The following is a 20,143-nucleotide window of genomic DNA, read 5'->3' on the forward strand; positions in this document are numbered from 1 at the left end:
ACGTGATTTTATCATTTTATTCATTGGTTTGTTAAATTTCACACAATATTGCTGTGTTATTACTGTTTCTAAATACACTATATGCAGTATGTATGCACAACTGATTCATTTGACACAGTTATTGAACTGAACTGAATCAACACTGAACTGACTTGAGCTGAATAATGACACTTACATTTCTGTTTATAGTAATGTATATTATATAAACAGCGGGTAAAATAAGTATTGAACACGTCACCATTTTTCTGAGTAAATATATTTCTAAAGGTGCTATTGACATTGCATTTTCACCAGATGTTTGTAACATGCAATCCACACATGTAAAGAAATCCAACCATAGATGTCCGTAAATAAAATTCTGTTTAATAATGTTAAATGACACCGGGAAAAAGTATTGAACACGCTTACTGAAACTTATTTAACACTTTGTACAAAAGCCTTTGTTGGTAATGACAGCTTTAAGACGCCTCCTGTGGAGAAACGAGTTGCATGCATAAGCTGAGGTGTGATTTTGGCCCATTCTTCCACACAAACAGTCTTCAAATACTGAAGGTTCCGTGGGCCTCTTCTATGAACTCTGATCTTTAGTTCTTTCCATAGATTTTCAATTGGATTCAAGTCAGGTGATTGGCTGGGCCATATGCTTTGTTTTCTTTCTCTGAAACCAATTGAGAGTTTCCTTGGCTGTGTGTTTGGGATCATTGTCTTGCTGAAATGACCACCCTCGTTTCATCTTCATCATCCTGGTAGATGGCAGCCGATTTTTATCAAGAATGTCTCTATACATTTTTCCATCTATCCTTCCTTCAATTATATGAAGTTTGCCAGTAGCGTATGCTGAAAAACAGCCCACACCATGATGTTCCCACCTCCAAACTTCACAGTTGGTATGGTGTCTTTGGGGTGATGTGCAGTGCCATTTCTCCTCCAAACATGGTGTGTATATGGCTTCCAAAGAGTTGTTCTCCCAGTATTTCACGCTTGTCCAAATGTTGTGCAGCAAACTTTAAACGGGCTTCAACATGTCTTTTCTTCAGCAGTGGAGTCTTGCGTGGTGAGCGTGCATACAGGCCATGGCGGTTGAGTGCATTACTTATTGTTTTCTTTGAAACAATTGTACCTGCTGATTCCAGGTCTTTCTGAAGCTGTCCACAAGGGATCCTTGGCTCTTGGACAACACTTCTGCTAATTATTTTCACTCCTCTGTCAGAAATCTTGCGAGGAGTATACTGGTATTGGCCGGTTTATGATGAAATGATGGCCCCAACAGTGCTCACTGGAACATTCAGAAGTTTTGAAAGTTCTTCTGTAACCAATGTCATCAGTATGTTTTGCAACAATAAGGTTGCGAAGGTCTTGAGAGAGCTCTTTGCTTTTACCCATCATGAGATGTTTCTTGTGTGACACCTTGGTAACAAGAGGCCATCAGTTTGGACTGAACCAGCTGATATTAATTTGCATTGACAAGGGTCAGGATTGCTTCCTAATTACTGATTGTCTTGGCTTTCCATGCCTTTTTGCATCTCCCTTTCTTCATGTGTTCAATACTTTTTCCCTGTGTCATTTAACATTATTACACATAACTTAATTTATGGACATATATGGTTTGTTTTCTTTACATGTGTGGATTGTACGGGTTGTTACCAACATCTGGTGAAAATGTCATGTCAATAGCACCTTTAGAAATATATTTACTGAGAAAAATGGTGATCAATACTTATTTTACCCACTGTATACATGTATATATATATATATATATATATATACATATATATATATATATATATATATATATATATATATATATATATATATATTAGCGCTTTAGAAATACAGTAAAGTTGACAGTAAAATTGTCGTCAGAGCTGCTTTACAGCAGAATTTGAATTTGTTATAAAGCTGATGTGAAGCTGATGTGAAACAATCTATATTGTATAAAGCACTTTAGAAATAAAGTTGACTTTCTGACTTGGCTTGGCTCAGCTGTATGTATATTCAGTGTATTATGCATACTGTCAACTTAACTGTATTTCTGTATAGGTAGCCTATATATTTACACTATAAACAGAAAGGGGGTTAAATAATTGTCTTTCTTTCTCAAAACACTGAGTTTTCTAAGTGATCAATTTGTGTTTCACACATGATCATTGGGTAGGTAGCCTAATCTGGAAATGATTGTGGCATTTAAATGTCAGTTTTCTAAACCAAACACAAGAGCTGTTAGTTTTGAGTGATGTGTCTAATGTAGAGAAATGTGTTTAGACTAAAAGTGACGAGCTTTCCTGGAACACACGCAAACAGTTCTGCTGTTCCACTGACTCCCGGCCGCTCCTGCGCCGCTCACGACCATGCTCGCGACCGAGCGACGCGCGCTCACGCGGATCTCTAGCCTGTGCTCAAGCGCACCAGAATTCCACGGAAATCAAACAGAGCGCTCTTCAGATAAACAAGACGAGCCTTCTTTATAACGTGGTTTTTATGAGGTACGAAGGAAATGATTATGCAAGGCTCACAAAAAGGACGCGCAAAATGAGACTGCATTTCAGAGAAACATGCAATTATTTTCAGTTCCTGTTCTTAGTCTTATTTCAGTTTCAAAATGTCGAAATTCTCTGTTAATACCTGAAACTAAAACATAGCCTATATTTAGGCTGAATGTAGGCTATGCTTTCTTAGTTTTATTTTTTCCCTTTTCTTTACATATCTGCAACACAGTTTCAGGATGGCATACATAGGTGTATTTTTAAATGTTTAAAAACAGAAACATTGTTGCTCTATACATGCGTTTGTAAAGTGATTTAGCCGTTAAAGGAAAACAAAGGTAACTTCCAACTATGACAGCCCACTCTGTCTAGCCTGCTTGGCGCTTACTGGCAATATGGACGCCTTGTGGTTGGAAACGGTATGGGATTATTTTGCAAACATAAAAGGTCATACTGTGAAGAGTCATATCCCAGTCAAAATATAGTCTGTATAATATTATTCATTGATTTGTTAAATACACACAATATTGCTATGCTCTTACTGTTTCTAAATACACGTACAGTATGTATGCACATTGCACAACTTATTAATTGTAGGCCTACACTACACAGTTATTTAACTGAACAGAATCAACACTGAACTGACTTGAGATGAATGACCCTATATTGGCTTGTCATTTGTTGAAGCTGATGTGAAACAATCTATATTGTACAAAGCACTTGACTTTCTGACTTGGCTTGTATGCAAATTCAGTGTACACACACACTCACACACACACACACGCACGCACGCACACACACACAGCCAAGGTTGTATGTATATATTCATATACTGTCAACTTTACTGTATTTCTAAAGCGCTGTATAGCCTATTATGTATATATTTATACTATAAACATAAAATAATTTTCTTTCTTTCTCAAAACACTGAGTTTAGATTTCTATGTGATCAATTTGTGTTTTCACACATGATCATTGGGTGTTGGTCATCTGGAAATGACTGTGCCATTTAAAACGCAAGAGCTGTTAGTTTTCAGTGATGTGTCTAATGTAGAGAAATGTGTTTAGAGTTTTGTAAAAAGTTTGTTTTACAATTTCAAACTGAGTTTAAATCACGTGTGCTTGTAGTTTTGCATACTTGAGTATCTGAGTAAATGGCTTCATTGGGTGGCCAAAAGTACATTTAGTGTTGTCTAATGCCGCGTTCCAGGCAACTCGTAACCCGTGTTTTTCCAACCTTCTACCCGTGAAAGTGCACTGGAACGGCAGCCAAACCCGTGACTTCCCACCCGCGAACTCGTACTAGATCGATGTACTCCCAGTTACGAGTTTTGACGTCACATAGCCCGCGAAGCAACAATGACAGCCCCCTACGGATGCAGTGTTTATGAAACAAATATACAAATAACGTAAAATAAAAGGTATAACAGCTTTTCTTGCCGTCTGCGCCGTTTTTCTCCTCCGTTTCCCTCAAATAAGCAAGGAGTAAGCACCTTTGGCGATATAAATTATTGTAAATGAGCATACACCCCGAACGGTCCGCCATGCTTTGTTTACATCAAGCTACCACACAATTCCTTGCGCTCAGGCAGTTTGGCGTGACTTTGCCTGGAACACTACAAAGTCGTGAGTCGTGGTTTGAAGTTGTAATTTACGGGCTCAAAAACCTGCCTGGAACGCAGCATAAGCAATTAAAAAACACTGTAAAAGTATACGTAAGTATACTCAAGTGTTGTCTGTCGTGTTGATGATTTGCATCTGATAAGTATGTAGGATGCAGTGTACACTGTACACTTATAGTGCACACTGCGTAGATACCAAGCCACGTGATCGGAAGTATTCTTTTTAGCGGAAACGCGCGAATGTGGCACGAATTGACAGCTCAGTGGCACAACATTGAAAACAGGTAAGTTATGTGAGCAGCAGTTCAGCACTTCACAACAATAACTGTTTAATGTAAGGCTGTCTCTGTCGGTCAGACTACGATGTTGGCGTTTGAATGCTCGGAGAAACGCACGCTTGATTTGGTGCAAGTTAGCATGTCGTGTATCTTCGTATCTTGCAGTCTTTTTGTATATTCGAGCGGTAAGACAACCGCAAGTTTGCAAGTATATTACCACAATCCCTTACCCTAACCCTAAACAAGTGCTCGAAAGACTGTTGCTATATATAGACGGACATTTATACACACGGTTAAGCTACAAGCTATTAGAACAGAATGGTGAGACCTAAAGATGAAGTACCATCTGAGTCAACTTGATATTACAGGGATATAGTTCACCCAAAAATGAAAATTGTCATCATTTAAGTTACTCACCTTCATGTCGTTCCAAACTTGTATGAGTTTCTTTCTTCTTTTGAACACAAGAGGACTTTACTATTAATACTGTAATATTGTTGTGATCGTTTTGTCTGGACGATTGTTTTGTACACTGTACAAAATGATTTATAAACAGGTAAGATTTAAAACATTAATCTCAATTCAATATGTCCCCGTATTTATTTAATCTGTGTAAAAAGTGTACAATATACATTATTATCCCTTAAATGTCTTGTTTGATCATTCAAACATCCTGTACCATGTTAAAATCCCCACCTAATATAGTCCGTGGAACATTTACCTTTCAAGTCCGTTATAATTTCAGAAACTTCTGATAACAATTCCTTGTTTTGATTAATATTATTATAACCATGTATCTCCTACTATAATAAACAAGTCATCAATTGTAAGGACACATACAAGCTGTTTGCGTCAGCTGACTTTTCCAGGGCAAGACCAAATACAATTTTGTCCTCCCACTGATTATTCCAAAATTTCTTATCCAATTCACTTAAATTAATTTCTTATAACATAATGCAGTGTGCATTTTTGCCTTTACAGAATATAAAAAGAGCTTTACGTTTCACATTATCTCGAAGACCCTTAAAGGGTTAGTTCACCCAAAAATGAAAATTCTGTCATTAATTACTTACCCTCATGTCGTTCGACACCCGTAAGACCTCCGTTGATCTTCGGAACAGAAATGAAGATATTTTAGTTGAAATCTGATGGCTCTGAAAGGCCTCCATTGGCACAATGCACGGTTCACTCTCAAGACCCTTAAAATGTACTAAAGACGTCGTTACAAAGTCCATCTCACTACGGTGGTTCTAAAATAACTTTATGAATCGGCGACAATAGTTTTTGTGCGCAAAAAAACCCTAAATAACGACTTATATAGTGATGACGATTAGGGCTGGGACGGTATGGATTTTTTCTTACCGCGGTTGGTTTACATCCCAGTCATATTTTTTGCTGAGAGAGCAGATCAGATCACGACTGAGAGATCTGAAGATGGAACAGCATAAACAAAGACAAACAAACACATTTTTATTTATCGGTATTGATCAGTAATATAGCCTATATTTATTTGTTCATGTTTATTTATTTCCCATATTTTTACTTTCAGATTACAGTCGTCGTCATCAAACAATCACTTAAACTATAACGACTTTCGCGCACACCCGCCCATATAATATAATATATTATTTATATTTATAGTATTTATATTTTTATATTACATATTTTTACAAATTCAGGCTATTAATTTACATTTACAATTTACATCTCGTGTGTGCTTTTGTCTCAGTGGTTAATGAAGACTATTTAACGAAGGCTCAAGGCTATTTAATTTAACAAAGTGTAGTCACTCGCTGCTCACACTACCGTGATTGTATATTATGCTACGTTTATTATTTATATTTATTTTTTATATTTTATAACATTTACATATTTATATTATTTGACATATCTCGTGTGGTGGTGTGCGCTTTTTTTCTCAGTGGTTCAAGGCTATTTAACGAATACTTTTTAATTTAACAAGGCTATTTAGGCTAATGATTGTATGTGTATATATATATATATTACATAAATAATTTTTACATATTATATAATTATTTATATTTATGTTATTTATATTACACAAATAATTTTTACATACTATTATATTAGGCCTATTTTTACATATTTATATTAATTTATATATAGGCTATATGCCTATCTTGTGTGCGCTTTTGTCTCAGTGGTTATACAGATTAAATTAAAGGCTATTTAATTTAACAAAGTGTCGCTGCTCACACTACCGTGATTGGATATTACTTATTATTTATATTTATATTACATATTTTTACATGGGCTATTCATATTAATTTATATATCTCGTGTGCGCTTTTGTCTCAGTGGTTCAAATATTTAACGAAGGCTATTTAATTTAACCAAGTGTCGCACTACTGTGATTGTAAGCCTGCCAGACGGATATCTTTTTCGATAGCCTTTTAATGAAATTGGAATTTCAGAATCACATAGCCTACTTAGTAATTGCCTACAATAGATTATTTATTGATTATATTGAATTAAATTTCGCAGGCCCAGCTTATTTGTAGTCAATCTTTCCCAAACAGAGTTGGAAGAGAGTTAAAACTTACCAGTACTAAGGAGGGCTGAGGCAGCTCCAGCTCAGTTTGTTTTTTCTGAAGCCGTGGTTTTTTTTTGCCAGCTATGGGAGAAATCGGTCACCAGCGTTCGACACAAACCCACGGCCCGGGTGGAGCGTTCTTTTTCTGCTTTCATGACTTCTATCTACATACCCGCTATTGTCGGCTGCGCAACCATGCGAGAATTGTGTTAAGCACGTGCAATTAAAAACCTGCTTATGCGCCTGTATTTTATGCTTTAGTAAAATTTAATTCAAATTATAGGCTACAAGACATTACACGGATACAAATGGAATGTTATAATGGAAAATTGCGCTCCCCAACTCGCGAAAGGTCGGATTTGCTCCATCTTTTGATTCAGTTTTGTTTAGAAAACCTTGAATCCATATAAGACACTCACGTCATTAGACACAATCCATGTCATTAGAATCAATGAATCCATGGAATTAGACACAACGTGCACACATGTGCAGGCCAATGTTTTTTTTTTTTTTTTTTTTTTTTTTTTCTCTCTCGGTGATGGCGGTGATGATCTCAGACCCACGGTAGGCGTCACGTGACCGCGGTATTGCGGTAATGCGGTAACCGTCCCAGCCCTAATGACGATTTCAAAACACGGCCTCATGAAGCTTCGAAGATTTATGAATCAGTGAGTCGAATGAGCAGTTTGGATCGCCACATTTCAGCAGTTTGGCGGTTTGACACGCGATCCGAATCATGATTGATCATGGGTGTCGAAGGACATGAGGGTAAGTAATTAATGACAGAATTTTCATTTTTGGGTGAACTAACCCTTTAACATTAAAGGAAGACAAAAGAAAATCAGTATTTAAAGAGAACATTTGAACAGGAACAAAGTAAATAACAGCGAATAAACCTTGCTGTGAGAGTAGTGCTTGACAATGACATCCCTTTAATTAACAAGCATTTAAACGTCCTTTTGGTTACTAACATTCTTTAAAATATCTTATTTTGTGTTCAACAGAAGAAAGAAACAATGAGGTTGAGGAAATTATGTCAGGATTTTCACTTTTGGGTGAACTATCCCTTTAAAATGACTGCCTGTGTCCCATTCCCGTGGGAACATAATCATATCTTAACTATTGTTTAGTTGAACTTAAGTATTGCTTTGGTAATGAGGGTTCTCCAACAGTCGTTTTTAATCATAATTCATGTTTGCCTGGTCAGTATTTGCAGGTTTGAGAAATGTTGTTTATCAAGATATGCATTTTCCAGCTCAAGAGGACATTAAGGATATTAAGCACAATGTCCCGACCCATGGCAGACAGTCACAGGCGCTTCTTGCAGACCATGATGAGCAATGGCATCATCAGTGCATCTCAGGCTGAAGCGCTACACAAACACTGCTGCGAGACCCATGGAGGTATGAAGAAAACCCACTTTCTGCGATCTATACAAATTCTGTTGGATCAAAGGCAAAATTATTATTTTGTTTATGTCATACCTGGAAACTAAATGTCAGTTGTATATCAGTGTCCTCTTTCTTGCATTTCTAGCACACTATGTGGCAGACAGATTAGATGAGTTCATTACAGTCATCAACACTCAGCTTCAGCCCTTGTTCATGTACATCAGGAAAGGCATGTCGGAAGAGAATGGACTCGAGTATTATGCCTTGGTTGGTTGAATCTAATCGATATGCACATCTTCTTAATTTGTGTTTGATATGTATTGTATATCATTAATGATGATATTAGTGTCATAATAAACTTAAAGGATTAGTTCACTTTAAAATGAAAATCACCCCATGATTTACTCACCCTCAAGCCCTCTTAAGTGGATATGACTTTCTTCTTTCTGATGAACACAATCAGAGATATATTAATAAATATCGTGACACTTCCAAGCTTTATAATAGCAGTAATGGAATGGATGCACTTTTTTGAGCTTCAAACTCAATGGACCCCCCCATCACTCCCATTATAAAGCTTGGAAGCATCAGGATATTTATTAATATATCTCTGTGTTCACCAGAAAGAAGAAAGTAATATGCACCTAGGATGGCTTGAGGGTGAGTAAATCATGGGGTAATTTTTTCCTTAAAATGTTTTGATATTATATTATATTCTATTTTTTTAAGGCAAAACAAATGACAAATACTTTTCATCTGTTATTCAGGTAAACATGACAGAGACGGACATAACAAGAATGGCGTCAGATTATGCAGATAATGAACTGGAATTATTCAGAAAAACGGTAGGTTTATTCACAGCATAAAATAAAATGTGTATATATACGTTATCATTTTTTAACCCTCCTGTGTGGAAAAACTGTGCTCTCTTTCTCCTCTACATCATCTGCTGCATCCTCTTCACCTGCACACAAATTAGCACAAATAATCTTTATCATTTTTTTGCACATGCGGGTCTGTTCAGGATCATTGGGGGTTAAATTATGACAGCTGTATTGTAAAAAAAAAAAAACTATAACCCAATCCTATTACTATAACTATATAACACTGAAATATGTTGGTTGTAATGTTTTTTTTATTTTATTTATTTTTTTATATATCTCTTGCCATTGTTTCTTCTGTCAGATGGATCTGATTGTGGACTCTGAGAGCGGTTCTGCTTCCTCCACTGATATTTTAAATTGTGCCGACAGCCTCCGGACAAAGAAACTGAAGAAAAAAGAAACTGAGCATGTCTTAAACAAATTTGTCCAGGACAAATGGTTAAATGAGGTATACATTTTTTTTTCAGATATATTGGATTTTTAAGTATTATAAATAATTCACTCACTACCCTCAAAAGCAATTAAAGGGTTAGTTCACCCAAACATTACTCGCCCTCATTTCGTTCCAAACCCAAAAAACCTTTGTTCATCTTCGGAACACAAATTAAGATATTTTTCATGAAATCTGAGAACTACCATAGACTGCAAAGTCATTGCAACTTTTTAAGGCCCAGAAAGGTAGTAAAGACATCACTAAAATAGTCCATGTGACTACAGTGGTTCAACCTTAATATTATGAAGCGATGAGAATACTTTTTTGTGGGCTGCCCCCCCCCAAAAAAATAAGGACAATTTTTTTCTCTTCCGTGTCAGGCTCTGACGCGTGTGCGTAGCCGGCCAATACCGACGTTTACAACGTGACGGAATGACAGAGAATTCACAAAAGAGAAAAAAAATTGTTGAATAAAGGCGTTATTTCTTTTATTTTTTTCACATACAAAAAGTATTCTTGTCGCTTCATAACATTAAGGTTGAACCACTTTTCTGGGCCAAAAAATATCTTAACTTGTGTTCCGAAGATGAACGAAGGTCTTACGGGTTTGGAATGACACGAGGGGTAGTAATTTGTTACATACATTTAATTTTTGGGTGAACTAAGCCTATAATTACTGTTTTGTTCTTTCGTTATGCTACTTTAGAAAGACGGCGAATACACTCTTAGTGTCCGCTGCGTTGTGGAGATGGAACAGTATATGCGCGCGATCTACCCAGATCTCATCAAAGTGTGTTATGTGTGCCACAACATTGCCCTGCAGGTAAGAAAATACACATATGAGTAAAGACCCGTTCACACCAAAAATGATAACCATAAAGATAACTATATTAGTGTCCACACCAGTGGACTATATCGTTCTGTTTATTCTAAGCGTGTGCTTGTCTGTCTATTAAATGCTCAAGCTCATTCCAGCAGGATGGATTCTGATTGGCTGTCAATGGTTTTTATCGTTCATCAGCTGGATAAAATAGTTCTGAAAGTGATTCCAACAATATCGTTTCTCTCTGCTGTTATCGTCGCAGCTGTGGTGTGAACTCTGCTATTCTTTAATATTGAGATTGAGTTTTTTTTTTACTTATTGAGGAAATCCAGACTTTAGAAGTCCATAATTTAATTTGAACTGCAAGAAGTAATTTTTAAGGGAATAGCTCATACTAAGTGATCATTTTTTCCTCACCCTCATGTTTATCTTGCTTAAAGGATTAGTTCACTTTTAAATAAACTTTTGCTGATAATTTACTCACCCCCATGTCATCCAAGATGTCCATGTCTTTCTTTCTGCAGTCGAAAAGAAATTAAGGTTTTGGATGAAAAAAGTACAGGGTTTTTCTCCATATAATGGACTTCAATGGGCCCCAAACGGTTCAAGGTCCAAATGACAGTTTCAGTACAGCTTTAAATGATACCAGACGATGAATAAGGGTCTTATCTAGCGAAACGATAAGTTTCTGCGAGAAACCGAGCAGTATTTATGCTATTATTTTAGCTCTTTTCAGATGAACGTGATCATCTCTGAGCTCAGCCATTACTTCCACTAAGTGAGGTCAAAATACGTGCCTGGTCATAGATATATTGATCGTAGATCTAATTATAATGGTCCTAATTCTATTGATCCGTACAAGCGCTAATGAGGTATCTACGTATACATCTATGACCAGGCTCGTATTTTGGCCTCACTTAGAAGTAATGGCTGAGCTCAGAGATGATCACGTTCGTCTGAAAAGAGGTAAAATAATAGCATAAATACTGCTCGGTTTCTCGCAGAAACTGATCGTTTCGCTAGATAAGACCCTTATTCATCATTTGGTATCGTTTAAAGCCCTTTGAAGCTGTACTGAAACTGTCATTTGGACCTTGAACCGTTTGGAGCCCATTGAAGTCCATTATATGGAGAAAAACCCAGGACTGTTTTCATCCAAAACCTTAATTTCTTTTCGACTGCAGAAAGAAAGACATGGACATCTTGGATGACATGGGGGTGAGTAAATTATCAGCAAGTTTATTTAAAAGTGAACTGATCCTTTAATAGTTAAGTTGTTGAATTTTCTACCACTTAAGTTACGTGCATTGAAAATGTATTTCCATTTAATTGACTTGAGTGACGGGGGATGCAAACAAAATGTTTTCTTTTACATTCAGTGCCAAATGTGTGAAAACCCAACATGTGGAATCAAGGTGCACCTCCCGTGTGCTGCTAGATATTTCAGAGCACGCAGTGACCCTCATTGCCCATCATGCAATGATTTCTGGCCTCATGAGATTCCAGGTGAGCTGTTGTTATTAAAGGGATAGTTTACCCCAAAATTAAAATTCTGTCATCATTTACCCACCCTCTTGTTATTCCAAACCTGTGTGAATTTCTTTCTTCTGCCGAACACAACAGAAGATATTTTGAAGAATGTCTTTAACCAAACAGTTGATGGACCCCATTGACTTCCATAGTATGGATAAAAAAGTATTATGAAAGTCAATGCGGCCCATCAGCTGTTTGGTTAAAGACATTCTTCAAAATATCATCTTTTGTGTTCAGCAGGGGGGTATTCCAGAAAGCAGGTTACGTGACATACCTGGGTGTGTTTAAGGGTAAGTAAGCGGATAACCTCAACTTTCGGTTCCAAAAACGGAGGTAACTTTCAGGGTAGTAAGTAGCCATAGCAACTCACTCTCTGAACATAACCGGCTCTGGGGTTTGCAGAGTTAGTTTGCTTAAGAGGTATTCAGATGCGTGTTATATAATTAATATAGTTACTGTATATTAATGTAACCAAATTTGTTATATACAATATAATTCATTCTAAAGCACTATTATAACAAGGTAATGTTTAAATGTTAATTCAATTCAAATATGTATTTATTTTGTCATCTCACACATTGATCTGTATTCAATTAATTAGCATCAAACAAACAATATAATCTTTATTCTCAGTGAATAAAGATTACTTATGAAACAAAGGGATTGAGAAAATAATTGCACAACCACCAAATAGGTTATGTAAATCACCATTTAAACAAAAGGGGGAAGTAGAATGACAGCTTTTTATTAGTTACCATGGTGAATCATCGATTCGTCGCTCTGTTGAGAACATACTCTGAGTTGTCTGAACTTACTCACGGACACGTTTTTGGAACCAGCATACCTTAAGTAAGCAAGGTTTAGGTTAATCAACCGAGAGTTCAAGGTGTGTGTGACAGTTAACCTTGCTTTCTGGAATACCTGCAGAAGGAAAACTTTATACAGGTTTGGGACAACTTGAGGGTGAGTAAATGACAGAATTTTCATTTTTGGGTGAACTATCCCTTTAACATTGCTCCATCGATCTTCTATTTAATATGAACAACTGCAGAGTTGTTAACTTCAGGTTTTAGATATCAAAGTTTTCATGCTTCTTTTTCTTTCTAATTTGCAGAAATGCCACGCTTCCAGTCACAGAGTTCACAAAATCTACCTTCATCATCCAGAGAGAACACTGCTCCCACAACGTCCCGGCGGTCGAGAAGGTCATAATCTCAAAACCGGTTGATCCGTCGCTGCAGCTGTTATGGGGAGATTTCGAGTGCTTTCTCTTAAGAGTCTAAAATTGTTTTTACATGTTTATTGTTATTGAATACGTTTATTTCTCAATTCCACATCTTTTGTTAGAATTTGAATTCAAGGTCAAATTGTTTAAGCAAATAAAATGTTTCTTTGCTCTTGAATGGAAATGTTTGCTGGAGCTATAATTTTAGCACATTTTGTATAGTTGCTAAGATAAGTTTTTTTTTTGAGAAGCGAATTGTTCTTTTATTCAAATGTCCCTTTTAAAAGGAAAGTTTAAAATATAAAATTGCTTAATACTTTAAATCTTTAAAAAAAGATTACTTCCTCAAGTTATTAGCAGAGTTCTAAATGTATTACCATTTAATTTAGTTCCTATAAATACTGTTCCCGAGACTGCTGAAATACCAAGACCACTAGTTCAAATCATACAGAATGGTACGTACTGATAAAATATATTGCTCTTCAATGCTGGGTTTTTAAGAAATTAAGGCTTTTAAGAGGGAAGGACATAAGGGAATACATTTTTTGTTGTTGTTGAGGAAAAGGTTTTGAATCCGAGGCGCAAGTCTTAAATTCATAAGGGACCGGTTTCACAGGAACTTTTATACACATGCCTTAGAAAAAAACATTACTGGTGTGCATCTTGAGACAAAACAATGGCACTGACATATTTTTAAAAAGTAGCTTTTTTAGTTAAAAGCTATTTTCAACTATAACTTTAAACTAATCCCAGACTAAAATGCATGTCTGAGCTGTTTTAACTGTAAGCAACTTACACTGGCATATTTTATATCAGTGCCGTTGTTTCATCTCAAGATGCACATCAGTATTTTTTTTAAAGACACGTTTATAAAAGCTACTTAAATGTCCTAATTGAACTAAGGTGTCAAGGCCTAATCTAAACCCTGTCTTTGAAACTAGGCCTTTATGGCCTTAAATGTAATAAACCTGAATGTCAGACTTTTTAAGACTTGCAGGGAAAGTTGAATACACTGTTGCTTTGGATAAATTAGTAATGCTTTTTGTAATGTTAAGATTTAAAATGTGAGTGATAATATTAAAATGATCATACTTCAAATTCCTTCTAAATGCGATTACATATTAAGCATTAGTACAAATAAAGACAATACAAGACTAGACAACAAATGCTCATTTATTCTGTATAAATCAGGACCACCAAAAACTGACAGAAAAGCTGAGCTCAAGAGAGCGCACATAATGCCAGTGCTGCAGAGGGATGAAGAGCACATCTCCGGGCCTGAGAACACACTCCTGATATGAGGCTCTAGAGAAGTCTGGGAACTTCACCAGGTCTGGATTTTCCACCTCCACCTGGTGGTGGTAAAGCAAAATCATGTTTTATGTAATCTATGTAATATATATATATGTCTAGTTCAGTCATGAAACTCTAGCAAGCTGATAGATCCACATGCAATCTGCAAGCAATCACATCACTACCGCATGGAACAGGCTGATTGGCCTCAATGAGATTGCTTGCTCAACATTTAAATAGTCTGGTTTGCTAGTCCTGCAGCGCAAATTTACTCTGCAACCCTCCACCTTCACTTGTTCCACATTTTGCTATGTTACAGCCTTATTCCAAAAAGGATTAAATTCGTTATTTTTTTCCCTCACTTTTACAAATAATACCCTATTGTGACAACGTGAAAGAAGTTTGTTTGATTTTTTTTTTTTTTAAACAAGATTTTTTTATTTTTTTTACATAAGTATTCACAGCCTTTGCTCATTACTTTTTTGAAGCACCTTTGGCACCAATTCCAGCCTCAAGTCTTTTTGAGTGTGATGCTACAAGCTTGGCACACCTATTTCTGGGCAGTTTCTCCCATTCATCTTTGCAGGACCTTTCAAGCTCCATCCGGATGGATGGGGAGCGTCGGTGCATCGCCATTTTCAGTTCAATCTGGGCTCTGGCTGGGCCACTCGGACATTCACAGAGTTGTCCCGTAGCCACTCCTTTGTTATCTTGGCTGTGTGCTTAGGGTCACTGTCCTTTTGGAAGATGAGCCTTCGCCACAGTCTAAGGTCCAGAATGCTGGTTCTCATCAAGGATGTCTCTGTACATTGCGGCATTCATCCTTCCCTCGATCCTGACTAGTCTCCCAGTTCCTGCCGCTGAAAAACATCCCCACAGCTTGATGCTACCACCACCATGCTTCACTGTAGAGATGGTATTGGCCAGGTGATGAGCGGTACCTGGTTTCCTCCAGACATGATGCTTGCCATTCAGGGAAAAGAGTTCAATCTTTGTTTCATCAGACCAGAGAATTTTGTTTCTCATGGTCTGAGAGTCCTTCAGGTGCCTTTTGGCAAACTCCAGGCGGGCTGTCATGTGCCGTCTGGCCACTCTACCATACAGGCCTGATTGGTGGAGTGCTGCAGAGATGGTTGTTCTTCTGGAAGATTCTCCTCTCTCCACAGATAAACACTGGAGCCCTGTCAGATTGACCATCGGGTTCTTGGTCACTTCCCTGACTAAGGCCCTTTTCACACGATCGCTTCCATTTACGGAGGATGGAGGCCACTACCCTTCCCCAGATCTGTGCCTCAATACAATCCTGTCTCTGAGGTCTACAGACAATTCCTTGAACTTCATGGCTTGGTTTGTGCTCTGACATGCACTGTTAAATGTGGGACCTTATATAGACAGGCGTGCCTTTCCAAATCATGTCCAATCAACTGAATTTACCACATGTGTACTCCAATCAAGTTGTAGAAACATCTCAAGGATGATCAGTGGAAACAGGATGCACCTGAGCTCAATTTTGAGTGTCATGGCAAAGGCTGTGAATACTTATGTACATTTGCTTTTTTCTTTTTTTTTTCTTTGCAAAGATTTCAAACAAACAAACTTCTTTCATGTTGTCATTATGGGGTATTGTTTGTAGAATTGAGGAGGAAAATCATGAATTTAATCAATTTTGTAATAAGGATGTAACATAAAATGTGGAAAAAGTGAAGCGCTGTGAATACTTTCCGGACGCATTGTATGTACAATGAAACTTCAGCTGTCATAAAGTAGGTCTTCTACCTGACTGGTGTTGTGCAGTAACTGCGACTGATGTGGATAGAGATGTTTTGTTTCATCTGGGTTGTAGAGCCGGATGTATTTCCTTCCAACCACCTGACATTCAAAAGCAAAAAGCAGAATGCATTGAAACACGGGAATCAAAAGCCTTGCCTTTCAAATGCCAAATTAACCATTTGTCTCGTGTTTACCTGTGCCAAAAAATTCTGTTGAGGATCCTGATGGAGAGGAGACACAGTCCCTCCAGGCCCAAACCAGGCATTAATAGTAATGTCATCCTCATCTCCTTCTCCGAGACAACAATAGTCTGGGATGCGAATATCATCTTTTAGCTCTGGAACCTATCAGAATGAATAACAGCCAAAGTTACTGCTATTGCTTTTGCATGATGCTACATCCATTAGTAAATGTCCAAGTCCCAGAAGACTGCCATAGCACAACTTAAAATTACGGAGTTCACTTTTAATATTACAGTGCCCCTATTATGCTTTTTTGGATATTACCTTTCATGCAGTGTGTAATATAACTGTCTAAAAAAGTGCACTGAGTTAATGTCTCCCAAAGGAAAGACCTGATTCTGTACTGAAACAACTCATCAGTTCCAGTCTTACCGCACAAAACCTACATATGTTTGTAACGAATTTGCATTATGCCAGCCTATGGTCTTCATTGGCTGCCCACAAAAATTGATCCACCCTCAAACACTGTAGATGTAGCTGAGGCCAGGAAAGATTTGTTTTGTGTTGTCGACATGAATTTATGTGGTAAAACCAAAGCCATTATTACTGTTTGTTTCACTGCATAGTGCATATCAAACACTGAGGTAACCTCTGGAGCAGAAATTCAGCTATAGTAATAGATTAGTTTGCGACACTCGCTATAAGCGGTAGACCAATCACAACAGACTGGGCCATTTGACCAACCAGAGCAGAGCAGCCTCTCAGAAAGGATGGGGTTTAGAGAGACAGAATCCTTTTACGACACTGTGAGAAAAGAGGTGATGCTTTAATGTATATTACAACAAACTTAAAGTGTTTTTGGACCTTGGATGCATGTAAACCTATTATAGGAAACCTATTATAGACCTCCATTAACAAAAGGAACCTTTAAAATATCATAATAGTGGCACTTTAATATGAGAAAGTTAAAGGTGAAGTATCTACTTTGTGCTCATCTAGTGGCTGCAAATAGAATTGCAACTGACCTGATCAAACAACTGATGCTGAGCCAGATATCCCACTCCATCCCCTGCCTATGAGAAAATAACCAAAAATAATAATTACAGACAAAACTTTACAGCTTCTCTATGCAAAAATATAAAAACACTGTCTCTTAAAATGAAATCTGCCTTACGGTTCCTATAATGTAGCGGTCTATGAAGTCATTCACTGTAATGAGCTTTTGTGACCACTCTTCATCAGTGTACTTGGATCCCACTTCAATAGGCACCGTCCGGCAGCCAGCGACAGTTCTCAAGTAGTCTATGCTTAGAGAGAGTGAACAGTACGGTAGTGTACAGATGTTTTGATTATAGGATAAAATCTAAAAATTCATATTTTGGTCAGTACCTCCATTGGTGCTCTGTGAAGGCCGGCCAGTGGTCAGTAACTCCCTCTATAATCACAGGCCGCAGAGGATCCAGGAAAACGGATCTGAAGCGCTCCAGGGATGGACACTGAATCCTTGGCACTTCTTGAGTAGGGTTTATTACAGGCTCGGACACACAATCCCGTTTCATTTTCTGTTTTAGAGAAGCTTAATGAGTAAATAGTGTAGCTGAATAATGTAACTTTGATACAAGCCAACAAATTACACAGCATTAGAACAAACTTCATAAATGCTTTTGCTGAAAAATAATAACATTCATAGCAAAGCATTACTGATTGGTTTGCAATTTTTGCAAAAAGTTGATCCAGGAACAATTTAGTTGTTGTTAACTCTATAACTATTAATAAAATAATCGATCATTTAATACAATTTATTTTGTAATTTTAACTAATAAAAAAAGACAAAAAAGCATGTACAACACAATTACTAAAAGACTAAAAAGAAAATAAACTTAAAATACAAAAATATCACAAACACCATACTTGAGTAAATCATACTAAACATTTCAAGTAACCAACAAAACACGTACTATTTGTAAACAAGCGGTCACACAAATTATTTTCCCTTCAGGAGAGAGGACTTCACCTTTGAATGTGGTTCTTCACTCCTCTCTTTGTTTGGACTGTTCATTTTCATTTTGCTTCTTAAGATACCAACAAGTCTTTGCAGAATGTTGTCCATGATAGCTGCTCCCAATAACAAACTCATGTCACATGTCTTAATGGCCTCCTGGATGTTGTATTGAGATGGATTATCATGACACAAACTTAAGACTTTGAATAAGCAGCCGTAAGAGTAAACTCTCCTCCACTCCTTGTCCACATCTCTCCATGTTCCAGTGTTGAGCTTCTCCCAGGAATAATCTATAATGACTTGGGCTCTTTCAGCTGAAGCTGGGCAATCTGGTGCTCGGTAGAGCTGATCCCTGGCCAGCTCAAGAACGTTCAACACACTGGATTCAATCTTTTCACTAAAGTCAAGTGGGAATTCAGACACGGTCGAAGGCAAAACAGCTCGAACATCAGGCCAGATTGGAGCCATAAGCAGAAGAACTTTTGCAGACCACCTGTAATTGATTTCTGATGGATGATCTGGTGAAAAGCGACCATAGAAATAGTTGACATGCTTAGGGGAGAAACAACTAATTTAGGCTACAACTCATGGTATGGAGATGGCGAACTGGAACATATTACACGTCATATTTGTTACAACAACTTTTAAAAGCGTTAAAAAAAACAATGTACACAACTAGCGCAAATTACGTGATAAATGTGTTATTTATGTCAAAAAGGAGGCATTAAAGCGCTTTCGTGCAAGCAGTTAGCGCTTGGTTTTAATGTCCGACTGGAAACACAGAAGACAAACAACGTTCCGCCCAGGGAACGCATTACATTGTTGTCAGATAGGGTTTAATAAAAAAAAATATATAGGCTATATATAATTCCAGTAGCCTACTAGCAAAAGGTGTTTATCCAGAATGTGGCTAAATCATGTCATGCTACTTGTTTCGTTTGTTCTATGGATGGCTCAGCTAAACTGCAATAAGATTATTATTATTTTTAATTATACGAACGTCTCATTAAAACGGATCAACGATCAGGTAAAAAAAAAAAAAAAACATACAAAAACCAAGACACTTGTTCAATGTTTCTCTGCTGAGAGGAGATCCGCTTGATTCTCTTATTCATGGGTTTACTGAGCCCACGCGCCCCCCAGCGGTGAACCATTGACATTTCGAAACAGTTATTTATGACCCCAGTTATAACAGTTATCATCTTTTTTTATGACGTTACGAAGACTTTGATAGTTTGATACGAGCTCCGAACCACAAAGATTCATAAAGGTTTCGAAGCTCCATGAAGCAGTGTTCATGAATGCCTCACATTGTTGACACCATTATAAGTTCTGATGGTTTAATTATTAGTCGATTAAATTGTTAATAGGATGTTTGTGTCTTCTCGGGATCCCTATAATCTGCTATAATAATCTGCTTCCTGCCCCAAATTTGGAGGAAACCCTGGTCTATTGTTTATACGACGGCTCCCGGTTCATTCTAGTAGCCTAAATGGACAATGTGTTGCATGACTATAAGGGATAATTGACAGATTAAACTAATTATATCACTGTTGGTAGCCTACAGGCAAATCCTGATTGCAACTCCTAACAGCCAAGGTGGTTTCCAGTAGGCCTACATGCACGCAACTTGAATTCAATCCATGTGAAGGAGGTATATTTTCTTTTGT

The 20,143-nt window shown here is 37.3% G+C and overlaps 2 protein-coding genes across 2 annotated transcripts; one reads left to right on the forward strand and one right to left on the reverse strand.

The window, feature by feature from the left end:
• The first annotated feature begins 4,321 nt into the window (after window positions 1-4,321).
• Window positions 4,322-14,384, forward strand: nsmce1 (NSE1 homolog, SMC5-SMC6 complex component). The gene is made up of 8 exons (XM_079836226.1): window positions 4,322-4,389; window positions 8,193-8,340; window positions 8,474-8,595; window positions 9,096-9,173; window positions 9,514-9,660; window positions 10,352-10,468; window positions 11,848-11,974; window positions 13,116-14,384. Exons 2-8 carry the CDS (start codon window positions 8,223-8,225, stop codon window positions 13,211-13,213), a joined length of 807 nt encoding a protein of 268 aa, XP_079692352.1. The 5' UTR covers window positions 4,322-4,389; window positions 8,193-8,222; the 3' UTR covers window positions 13,214-14,384.
• Window positions 14,383-19,254, reverse strand: kdm8 (lysine (K)-specific demethylase 8). The gene is made up of 7 exons (XM_079836215.1): window positions 18,486-19,254; window positions 17,861-18,033; window positions 17,646-17,778; window positions 17,497-17,544; window positions 16,484-16,633; window positions 16,296-16,388; window positions 14,383-14,578 (listed from the first exon to the last, which is right to left on the reverse strand). Exons 1-7 carry the CDS (start codon window positions 18,939-18,941, stop codon window positions 14,414-14,416), a joined length of 1,218 nt encoding a protein of 405 aa, XP_079692341.1. The 5' UTR covers window positions 18,942-19,254; the 3' UTR covers window positions 14,383-14,413.
• Window positions 19,255-20,143: the final 889 nt, after the last annotated feature.

Source organism: Gobio gobio, assembly GCF_949357685.1.
Source record: "Gobio gobio genome assembly, chromosome: 1".
Lineage (NCBI taxonomy): Eukaryota > Metazoa > Chordata > Actinopteri > Cypriniformes > Gobionidae > Gobio > Gobio gobio.